Consider the following 12,042-nt stretch of genomic DNA (forward strand, 5'->3'; position numbering starts at 1 on the left):
TTCCTACCTGCTGTTTATCTCATACATTTCTTTACACATGGACTTCAATCTTTTATCAACGCATTAATCAAAGGCATTTTCTGTCACTACCATTCATGAAAAACCAGAACCACTTCCTACAGAGTAACTGGCACAGACTGCTCCTTACCTACCCTATCCGTTCTCTCCCTTTTTCTTAGTAACTTAAACCTGGTTCTATCCAGACAGGCAGCGTACCCAGGTGGAGCACTCTATCTCCCAGCCTCCCCAGCAATTAGGAGAGCCCATGTGACCAAGTTCTAGTCATTAAGATATAACAGAAAGTTGATAGATAAAACATCCACAGAGGAAGGCAGGCATCATCTCTGACGTCTAAAATAAAAGTGTGATGTGATGGCTGGAACGTCAGCCACCATTCTGAACCAAGAGGGAAACTTGAGGCTGGCCACTCTAAGGGTGGCAGAACAGACAGAGGAAGGTGGATTTCTTGACAAAACAACGGAGCCATCACCCTAGGGTGTATCAAGCATGTCTTTTGTTCTGATGTTTTGTCACCTGGGGCCTTGTGGACCTTGGGGAAACTGCCTCTCCTGGGGCTGGCCAACTTCTAGAGAATACCGACCTGCCTTCCAGGGTGCCTCTCATATGCACAGTAACCAATTCAGAGCCCACTCACCCTACCCCCATCTCCTCTGTCAGGCTCTCACACTCTGGGCCAGTATCCTCCTGCCCTAGTCACCCAGGGTCAGTACCAGACAACTAGGACTGCTCCCACTCCGCAGAGCCCCCTGGAACTGTTCAAACCAGCCAACCCTAAGCCTGCTCACCCTGCCCCACCTCTCCCCAGGGAAGCCGCAGTAGAGTCCCCAGTCCCCAGCTCCCTGACCTTCCTGGAGCTTCCCTGTGAGGCCCTGCGTGGTGTGGTGTCCCCCTCCTCGGGGACTGAGGAACAACTCTCTTTTCAGTGACTGTTGTCTCCTGTCCTCTGATCTGTGGGCCTCACCATACCTGAGTAATGAGACCTACATCTTAAAACACGGGCCCGGAATATCTCCAGACGTCTTTCCAGTTAGAAATTAACTTTTTCTTGTTTAATCCACTGATACAATCAACCTCAATTCCAGCAACCAAACTTAATTCCTAACTGACATAGAAATCACAAAATAAGTATATATCTTTTAAAACAAACAGTGATTGTCTATGTACTAATTAAAGCCGACTTGGGCTCCACCCTTGAAGGCCTGGGCCCAGATCAATACTTGAATAGGCCTGAGGTCTTTTCCAGGGACACCTCCTCCACTCATGTTCTCTGCCACAAGTCACTGTGGGTCCTCACAGGTGGGAATGTATGTCCCCAACCTCGGGCTTGGCCAATGGAACACGGACAACCTGGCCTAGACTTTAAAAAGCATCACAAGATCCCACTGTCCTCGCCTGCTTCTGACAGGGCTCTGGGAGGAACAGGACTGGGCCAGACCACTGGCCCAAGGAGAGGACTGGACCCGATCTGCGGCGTGAAGCTGAGCCCAGCCAAGTCTGGCCCAAGCCAGCCAACCCACAGACGTGGGAAAGACAAAGTTACTGTCTTGAGCTAATGAGCTTGGGGGACTTAGTCACACAATATTATTGTGGCAACTGCTGACTGATTTGGTCAGAAGAGCAGCGATCTGCAAGTGCTTGCTGACTTCCCAGTTTGTTAGAACCAATACGAGGACACCCAGGTGCATAAACACGTGTATAACACGTAACACACAACACACACACAAATTCAGCGGCACTGCTCCTGGCCGCAGGTATCTTACATCTTAGCTCAGGAGCCTTCGCTGCCCGAGACCACCAGCCAAGCTCGGTGCCAGCTGTCCTCCCAGGAGTAGCTGTGTCACCGTCCCCAGATGAATGGGCTCCACCAGAGGAAGAAACTCTTCACTAGACTCCTGAGGGGCCTTGGGGACCCAAAGGGAGCAGTGACAGGGTCGTGAGCCCAGCAGAGCTGATGTGAGCCAGGCCCCAGGCACCGGGACTCAGCCGTGCTAGACCACAACCGGCGGCGCCTGGGACGGAGCTGCTGACAGCGCTTTGCTGCAGGAAAGGGGTGCGTCTGCCGCGTGCACCGAGCCCCTACCACACAGGCTGGTGCACGTCGCCCCATCATGTCTGCACACAGCTGCACGAGGGCTTTGCTCCCGTTCTACAGACGAGGGGACCAGGGTCACTGGGCCCTACGCGCCTGTGCTGACCCTCTGTCCACCTCCCCCCCCCACCCATGGCACCAGGTCTCCTGACCCTGCTCTTCTGCTGCGGGGCCTCTGTGCTGGGTCCCTTTCCCCCAGATATCCTCGGGCCCTCCCTCCTCCTCGGAAGGGCGCCTGCCCCACTGCTCTGCCCCCGCCCCGTTTGATTTTCCTCCGTGACACTTTAAGTCATTCATTTTTGCTCTCAGCTGACAATGGCAGGAACTCTGTTGTCTTGTTCACAGAAGTGAACGAGGCCTGGCCCCTTGACAGGTGCTCAGTGAGTCACAGAACGAACAAGTGAACGAATGAACGAACGAGCAGCGGTGTGAGGCTGGGAGGCGGAGGAGCTGGCAGGGAGGCAGCGAGGCAGGAGGCAGGGAGCCAGGGAGGTGGCAGCAGCAGCAAGTCTGTGTCTGAGCAAACCGAGCCGTGGCCTCCTGCCCTACAGCCCACATTGCTTACGTAGTCAAAGCCCGCCACCCTCTCCCCGCACCCTCCATCGGCTCCGGGACAAAGCATCCTCCCTTCCCATAGAGGTTCTGTTGTGCAGAGCAAGGAAAATGGGAGCCACAAACGGTTTTCTTTCCTCTCTTGTCTTCAAAAAGGCCTTTATAACCAGGTACATTCCAATGGGAAAACCAGTCGACGTATCACGACTATGACAAGCTATCACTAAGGGGAAACCTCATTCCTGAAAATGTGCATAAATGCTCCAAGCTGTGAGTCATTATCTGTGCAGGGGAGGACGAGGTAGGAGGTTCCTGATGCTGTTTCAGAGGGCCTCCCTGTCCTGTGACTGCAGCGGCGGAAACACACGGGGCAGGTGGTCTCTCCTGCCGCTCGGCCACTGGAGACTGGCCAATATCGCAAACCTGTCCAGACCGTCTCCACACAGATGCGACAAGGCCCTCAACATCGTGCCCGTCTCACAGCAGCCACTCAGTGAAGGTCAGCTCACCCTGCTTTGGGGGACATCTGTGACCACCTGCGTCACTTAGACATCTCACCCCTAGCCTGTTCCCACATCTCACGGCATCTGCTCCACTTGGAGAAACTTTAGCTCAAGAAACGCTGCCCCTTCACTGACGTGCTTCAAGCCCAGGAGCCGAATGACCACAGGGGCTCTTGGCCTGCCCAGATCAGCCCGCCCCTCCTCCCTCCCTGTACTCAGGGGCTTGGAATTGGGCCCTTGGCCTTCAGATGAAGCACCGCTGATGATTCCTCTCCTTTTTTGGTAAAAAAAGTTTCCACTGAATAAACCCTCTAAGCAATTTTTCTGATCTGGTGACATCAGCACAATGGCTGGAGAGAAATAATTACTATTGTGGTGCCTACATGAGCCGGCCCTTCTCCAGGACTCGGGGAAGGGACAGCTGGCCCTGCCTAGCAGCTTGGTTTTCTGTGTTGAAGAAAGGAAGCGAGTGGCGTGGTAAAGAGGGCTGTCTCAAACCTTTCCAACGGAAGCAGAGCGGAGGGAAAATGTAGAGCTTACTGGCACGGAAGACTGCAGGTGTTGCAAACGGAGAGTGTCCTGGGTTCTATGATTTCAGGTTTCTAGGGGAAGTTTCTGGCTCATCACACAGATGGGAAAACTGAGGCTATGACAGGTAAACTGACTTGTCCCAGTAACACAGCCAGAAAACAGTAGGCCAGGCCCTGAGTCGAGTCCCCCTGCCTCCATCCAAGACAGTCACACGAAGAAAAAGCCCCAGGCTGGGCTCAAGCTGAAAACAGAGACACCCCTCCTTCCCAGTGTGACACTCAGAGGATGCAGTTAGTTCGGGACACGCGCAGGAGCTGAGGAGAAGGGCAGTGTTTCCACTCTTGGAATCACTCCGACACCGGGTCTGTCCCTTGGTTGAGCTTGGCTGCTGCCGGTGGGAGTCAGACCATCTCCAAGCAGAGCCTTAACAGAGGTGCGAGGTGGGGGCTGGCACAGCACCCTCGACAGACTGCGCGTCATGAGCTATTCCTGGAGCTGCCTGGGCACTTCTGTCGGACGGTGCAGAAACCCCAGGGCCACGTGCCTGGGGGCTGCACTCCAAGCCCAGCTGCTCAGAAGCCAGCACCCTGAGAGGCACCGCTGGTCAGGCAGAGCCTGCGGCATCCCACCCCAAAGCAGTTCTCCAAAAGTTCAAGCCCTAGCAGGGAAAGGGTACCGGGACTTGAGTCCAGCTTTGCACCTCTGCCCCTGTGGCTGTGCAGCCTTGGGCAAATTACTCAACGTCTCTGAGCTCGGGGCTTCCTCAATGAGAACGATGCCTGCGTCACAACATTGCTGCAACTAAACGGATTAAACGGGGGGTGGGGGGTACTAGCACAGAGATGATGGATTTTCCTGGGCGGGAGAGCGCTAGTTGATTTTCTATAAACAGGGCCCATCCTCTAGTCTAAACTCATAACCCCACATGATTCACCACTCTGAACTCAGACAAACCTAGAGAAGCCACCATTTTTAAGCAAATGCCTCATAATTCAGCACACGTTCTCTGAGCCCCTGGTATGTGCTAGGTACCAGGCGGGCTGCAGAGACCAGCCAGCCTCGGTTGCTGGGTCCCTGTCCTCAGAGCACGTTTGTGACGGACGCACTGAGACAGGGGCCCGTGGTGTGGGAGCGATGCCCGGGGAGGTGATGACCACTGGCCCTGCTTTCTGGGGGTGACCAGGCAAACCCCTTCTTCCTCACTGCTGCGCCTCGTCACAGCTGCTGTGTTGGGCGGGGTGTTCTGGGCCACATTGGAGGTGAGATGCCAAGGGAGTGTTGTCTCTCTAAGGCTCCTCCATCTCCGGCAGGCAGGGCCTTGGCTTCCAGAATCAGCGCAGGAGCCCACGATGCTCTGCAGCCACGCATGTGTGGAAGGGCCGGGGCAGACTGCGCCCCGCCTCCGGCCCAGTTTCCAGCCCACACCAGAGGTACTGCCGGCCCTTTTTTGCAGATGAGGAAACAGAGGCCCAGAGAGGCCCGGGCGCAACACTCAGGCCGCCTCTGTCCCAGCAGGTCCTGTAGACTCACTTCTCCAGCCCGGCCCCTGGGGGCCCAGTTCTCCAGCTTGGACTCACCTGGCCTTCCCCCACAGAGCTTCCTTCTCGAAGGTCCACGCCAGCACCGAGTACACGCAGGCTCCTGTCCACGAGATGTTCCTGGTGTGAGCATCTCAGGCGAGGCATTTATTCCAGGAGAGAAATCAAGGCACTGAGGGCGCTTCAGGGAGCTGCGAGCAGGAGCTCTGGTCCCGGCCCTCCTGCTCCCACTTGTTCCCTGACCTGCGACAATCCCTCCTCCTACTTCAGAAGCAACTTGGGGAAACCAAATTAAGTGAAGGCTCCAGCTCCAAGAACCCTTGGGAAGGTTTCTGGGGAAAATGCAGCGGGGCGTTTATTATTTGCAAGTTGGTAACATTGCTGTTTAAAAATTGTCACCAGAGGCTTGGTGAGGCACCTCGTCTGCCAAACGGGGTCCTTTCTCAGCTGGGAGGGACCCGCTGGCTGCCTTCCCCCCTCTTCTGCTGGCGGCCTTGGCACTTGGCAGTGTCACAGCTGATTATTTTTAGCTCTTGGCAGGTCGGCCATCCCAGTCACATGCTGTTTGAGCTCCCACTTCAGAAAGGCTCCAGCTCACAGAACAGAGCTGATGCCCCCTCCCCCAGGCAGCCCTCTGTGGCTACCTAGGGACATGTTTCAGTGCAGCCAGCACTGGCCCTTCCTGTTTGAAACTTATCTCCCAGTGGCTCCTTTCCCTGGTTCACCTGTAGCCAGGGTTATTTCTAACGTTAATTTACTTTCACACTTAGGGAGACTGCCGGGATGGGCTTGGTCCCAGGAACCTGGAGTCCTGGCTCCTCCCTACCAGGTCTCCCCACCTCTGCAGTGAGGAGATGGGCCTCCCAGGCAGGCTGTCAGTGACCAACAACCAACGGTAAGAACGATCATGATTTTGGCTTCAGTCATGAGTTCGAGTGCAAGAAGAGGCCCCGCTCACAGCCCTTCTGGGCCAGGTTCCCTCCTTGGTGCCCCCAGGTAGCAAGCACCTCCCAGGAGCTTGACATCGGGCTCCATCATCACCTGGGTCAGGCCCCTGACTGCACAGCCCAGCTGGTGAGCAGAGGAGCTGGGCTTCGAACCCAGGCACCCCTCACCCTAGTCACTCCGGGCCCCGGTCTCACGCGGGCGGAGGAGTCTGCAGCCCCGACACTGACCAGGGACAGGTGCCTGATCCACCTGACTCGAACGCCTTCAGGAGAACACTCAGTATTTGCAGATGGGAAAAAATAATCCAAAGTAACTGTTACCTAAGTTGGGTGCAGACTGTTTAAATTTAGAAGGTGTCTGGCGCGTGGTGGGGAGGCACTGGCCACGTGGGGCATGACGCAGGGCATGTGCTGACGCGCCTCGGCAGGTGCTAGGCCTGGTGGCACGCCGACCCAGAAGCCAGGGAGCAGACGTCGGGGAAGAAAAGGCCCCCAAGGGCACGTCTCCAAGGTGGGTTTTTCAGACACCAGTGGGGCACCTGCTGGAGTCCCAACCAAGGGGGTCAGAACGACGACTAAAGTTACCAGCCTCCCGAACTGCCCGGCCAGCAGCCCATCCATGCCTCGGCGCCGTCTCCAGGAGACTTCCATGGCTACCACCCCCAGCTGTCCTCCCTCCTGGCTCTCATTTGCTCCCTGCTTCTCTTGGAGTTTGTCTCACTTAATCACTGACCCTATGCGGTAGGTCAAGACTTTGAGTCTTCTCTTGCTGGAGAGGAGAAAACAGAGGTTCAGAGAGGTTCGGTAACTCGCCCAGGGTCACACAGCAAGTAAGTGCTTGAGCTAACTCGAGCCCAGGTTCTCCAGGCACCGAGGTCCATGTTTGCTCCACCTCCAAATGTAACCCATGTACACATTATAATTAGGTTCATTTTTTTCTCTGTTCCTGAACTGTGGCACAGAACGTCTGTAGCGCAGAGAAGAATTTCCTTCCCTAGAACTATCTATCCCCTCTTCCTTCTAGACAAAGCATCACATGCAGGTAACTTGACTTTTTTTTCTTCCCCAACAAGCGACTCGTATGAACACTCCAGAAACTGCTGCTTCCAGAGACATGGAGTGAAGTCCTAAATACTTCGATCTCGGGTCATAGGAACTGTTTCGAGTGAATAGACACTCCCCTGGAGGAAATTCCTTCTGAAGGTAACTGGGCGGCAAGTTATCAGGCAGCTCCCGCCCTGAGGGAAGACACCACTGGGCTTCCAGCAGCATCCATTTGGCTTTCAAAGCCCCTCGTGCGGAGGCTGATTTGGGGTCTAGACCGAAACTTGCCTGTAACCCTCAAAAGGGCTACATGTTTTTGTCGCCTGCTTCACGTGTGAATAAATGAGTGCACTCTCCCCCGTAATCACTGTCTGCATTTCTTTGAAAATGGAATCAGCGGTGGGCAAAGATGGGACATCGCAAAGGGAAGCCCCAGACGCTGAAAAGCGGCTGCTCGGTCCTGCGGGAGGTCTCGTCGTGGGCGTCGCGTTTGGACTGAGTACAACTGGGCGCCTGAGCCACTGGCTACAGAGAAGGAACCTGTCACCTAATCTGAGGGAGCTGAACAATGAGGTTCTCTCCTTGAAGATCGTGTCTGGCGACAAGGTGAAGAGGGGTCTTGGGGGAGGGCAGTGTGGGTAATTACTGAGCACCTACTAGATGCCCAGCAGGTGCCATGTCACATTTCCTCACCAGGCAGATACTGTGACTCAGCTGCAGGTGGGGAAACAGGCTTAGTGAGGGGTAGTGTCCTGTCCAAGGGCACCAGAGTCCTATGCTCTGAAGCTTTTCCCAACGATCATTCCCCAGGGAAGACTCACATCACCTCCCCTTCACTGCAGGCACACTGCACGCTTCACCAGAGCCCTCCATGCACGTCTTCTACAGCACATCTGCCTCCTCCACTGCACTGGGCCTCTGGGAGGAGTACCTGGGTCCTGGGACGAGGTACCTGTGTCTGCGTCATTTCCACAGCCCACACCCAGCACAGAGCTGACACATGGCAGGCTCTTGGACAGTATCTGCTGTAGGAGGTGCAAGTTTGCCTGCCGCAGACATTACACTTTCAAGTTTAACTGTGTCGACACTGCACCTTATTTGAAGTAAATTCTACACAAGAAATACCTGTGATGGACCCTGCCCCCTTCTCCCTGGACTCTCCCCAGCTGAGTTGGGAAATCCTGGGGTGGGCCCGGCCGTGCGGGTGTCCGAAGCCTTCCCGGGGCCCCTGACGCCGCTGGGGTTTGGACCCGCTCTCTGGTTCTGTCCTACAGCCACACTGACCTCCCTGCTGTTAGTACTATTATCGTACCTTCATTTCACGGATGAGCAAGTGGGGGCTTGTGGAGGTTTTTGTTTTATGCAAGAAAGAGGCAGGTGACCAAATAAACATGTGTCAGAGACGTCTATCCAAGGTGGCAGGCCCGGGGACGAGCGAGGTGAACGAAGAAGGACGAGCAGGAGGAGGGAACACAGAGACCCGGCAGGGGAACCGGGGCAGCAGGACGCTCCCCTCTCCGACAGGCCTGCAGTGAGCTCTCTGCGCCCACCCTTGGACGGAAACACCCCTCTCTCCCCGCCACCGACCGCCGAGAACTCCTCAAGCATCAAAGAGCAACTAATAGCAATTTTTTTCACTCTCATATTTACTAAGGCAAGAAAAAATAACCCATTTTTCAGACACTGCAAACATATTACTGTTAACTGACAGCAATCTATTTTAGAACAGATCCAGCAAAGGACCTTGACTCAAAGCTCTCCCCGTGTAGAAAACACACACATCATCCTTTCCCCCTTGAACTTCCTCAACACTCTGCTTCTGACTAGGGGGCCCCACCCACAGAGACTCAGGCATAACTGCTACCCACAAACATTCCCTCAGAACTTCCTCTTCTCACAGGCACCCACCCCCGGCTGGGTTTTAAAAAAAACCTTTAAAAAACCACACACACAAACTCCCTTTAACACTTTCTCTCAAATATTTGCAGATAATTAATTCACTGTTAATCAGTTAAGAATGGCTCTGTTCTACTTTGTAAATAAAGACAGGGCGACTCCAGCCCCACAAATGTATTTCTGAACACGCGGCGGTGGAGACAGAACGGCACCCCCAGCAGGTGGGCCAGGGGTCCAGCCGCCTCCTCAGCCCCTCTCTCCTGCCCACGCTGCTGCTCCGAGGGGTTTCCAGTGAGTCACCACCAGCAGCTGGTGTCCAGGATGGCACGAGCCCCACTTTCTCAGTGCTGTATTTAGAGCAGCACAGAAACTCCCAGACGCCCCTCCACTCCCACCTGCTGACCCCTCTCTCGTCGGCTCCAAATGCCTCCGGGGGGCCCTCCCCGCTCAGTGGCCCTCCCAAGCTCCAAGTGTCCCCAGGTCTCATCACAGAGCCCTGGGCTTCTCAGGCCAGGGGCTCGCTCCCCTCCATTCCCGCTGCTAAACTCCAGGGTCCAGCTAGACCCTTGGGCCGGAACGCCCACCTGAACAGGATATAATCATGTAACCGCACGTACCTGTGTGCCTGTGTGGCCTCCTCTCCCTGGCACAGTGGTTCTCAGTCTAAGCTGCACGTTAGACTCCCCGCCCTTCCCCAGTGGATTTTAAAGGTCTTGACGCCCCAGCCACACCAAAGACCGAGAGATCAGGGTCTCTGTGGAGCGAGGGGACCGAGGCACCAGTATTTTTCAAGTTCCCCAGTGTCCTGGGGCAGCCCCAGCAAGGACCACAGATCTCAGTGATGGGCACCCCCTCCTTACCCACTCTCTTCCCCACAAGCTCCTACTCACCCAACAAGGCCCAGCCACCTTGACGGCCTGCCTCGCACACCCGTGTTTCAGGCCTCGAGGCTCCTCGACCCAGCTCCTAGAGACAGTGGCCCCTACCCTAACCCTGGTTGCCAGACCCAGAGCTCCAGTGGCCACCCTGCTGAGTCCTTCCACCTGCTAGTGTGAATATTCTCGTGTGGGGGTCTTACTGTTGGTATTTAAGGCGCCTCTGGTCTGATCTCTTCTGGAGCAGAGACTCCCTCGTCCATTTGGCAGACACTGTGATGCCTCTGCTCTCTGCTCAATGCCGGCTCCGATGGCAGAGGAGAGGCTGTGGGGAGAGGGGCCAGCTCCCTGCACAGTGACACAGTCTTGGTCAGCCAGGACCCTGGGCCTCCACCACAAGGAAGAGTCACCACTCAGGATAAAAGACACTCTGATCCAGCAGGGACTTCACAGGAGCTGCCCCACTTGGAGGGGAGGACAGGTCACTCCCCCAGGACGCCAGCTGCTGTGTCCACGCGGCTCTCTGTGTGCATCATCCAATTCACAGTTAACGCATGTTTGGAACCTTAACCACCACTTACGCATCTTCACATCTAAACCTGATGAAAGCAGACGGGGGGTGGACACGGCAGAAGGGTGACACTGTGAGCTAAGTACAGCTGATCCTCAGAAAAGATACAAAGTAGAAAAGGTTGAGAAATGCCCTTAAATACTAAGCCTGGAAGTGTGGGCAGCAGAGCCAGAGATGGTGAGCACGGGGTCCGTTCTGCGCCCTTCTTACTGACAGAACCCTGTTTGGATCTGCAAATACGCGGCTAACCAGGTAGATTTCCTGCCTTCCCTGCCCCTGGCAAACGAGGTGCAGCTGGAATTTGCCCTGAGACTCTAAGCAACATTTGCTTCCTGGTGTGAGCCCAGTCCCTTCCCCTGTGTGGCTTCTCTCCTTCCTGCTCAGGCTGGAGCAGGTATTCGTGGCCACAAAAGCCACGGGCCCAGAACGGCTGAGCAAAACTGCAGGCAAAGCCTTGGGCACCGGCGGCACCGCCCCACCGGCCGCAGGCTCTGCGTGTCAGGGGACAAGGGTAAAGCTTTCTGTTAAGTTACCTGGTCAGGGGTCTGATGCTGTCACATCGACTGGCATGTGTGGTGTGCAGGCTCAGCTGTGTCACCGCAGACCCTCACCCTTGAAATGGGGGATGACAACTATTTCGAGCAGGGAGATGACGTATGGAAAGGGTTTGGTCGGAGACTGGGGTACAAATGGCAGGAATGTAATTCTCACATCTGGCAAAGCCTTTCGTGCCCATGAGGTCATCCTGTAAAATTATAAGGTCAACAGAGGACAAACGTAACTGGGCACCTTGCCGGGTATGCCAGGCAGCACGTGCCGGGACACAGCCAGACCGTCCCCCGTGGCGTCTCCAGATTTCTGTCCAGACAAGGACACACTGGGGACTTCGGCTGAAGTCAGGGCAGCATAGCGTCTGCAGCGGCAGCAGCGAAGCCACGGTTGGTAGCTCCCTGTACTCCAGAAAGACTTCCACACCTGTTGCTTCCTCCTACCTTCATTGCGGGCTGGACAGGTGGCCCAGCACAAGGGCCCAGACCCCTCCTTCCAGCCTCGGAGTCCCCTGTAGGGTTCATAGTGTGGCGCAGCAGCGGGTCCACACCGGGGCTGGAGGGGTCCCGGGCCGGCTGAGCGGAGGGGAAAGCCCCCGCTTCATTCTCTTACTCTATCAGTGCACTACCTGACCACTTGGTAGATGCGGAAACTAAGGCCTGGAAGGGTTTGGCCTCTGAGATCCACAGGAGTATCGCAGTCCAGTGGGCACTTGGACCCAGTGTGCCTGCCTCCCCCGGCAGAGCATGGGGAGGTCGTGGGCCCCCCAGCGGTGTTTTCAGCCTAGCCCTGCTTCTGATCCTCCATATACACCCCAAGTGAGTCCAACAGCCCCCGACCTTCTCCCCATAGAGGCTTTATTTACTTTAAAAGCTGTGTGGGGAAGAGTGAGGACTGCACACATGTCTGCAGGATTCACTCCTGGT

At 55.7% G+C, this 12,042-nt stretch overlaps 1 protein-coding gene across 6 annotated transcripts in view; it reads right to left on the reverse strand.

Annotated features, from left to right (window-relative positions):
• Window positions 1–12,042, reverse strand: part of MGLL (monoglyceride lipase) — a 190,103-nt gene that overhangs the window by 40,876 nt on the left and 137,185 nt on the right. Inside the window, exon 1 of one of the 6 annotated variants that reach the window (XM_074344199.1) lies at window positions 5,274–5,577. The exons of the other annotated variants lie outside the window; for them this stretch is intronic. Coding sequence (XP_074200300.1) covers window positions 5,274–5,367 — 94 coding nt within the window. The 5' untranslated portion in view covers window positions 5,368–5,577. Of the gene's footprint in view, window positions 1–5,273; window positions 5,578–12,042 lie in introns of those variants that run through there. 6 annotated transcript variants of the gene reach the window in all.

Source organism: Camelus bactrianus, chromosome 17 (assembly GCF_048773025.1).
Source record: "Camelus bactrianus isolate YW-2024 breed Bactrian camel chromosome 17, ASM4877302v1, whole genome shotgun sequence".
NCBI lineage: Eukaryota > Metazoa > Chordata > Mammalia > Artiodactyla > Camelidae > Camelus > Camelus bactrianus.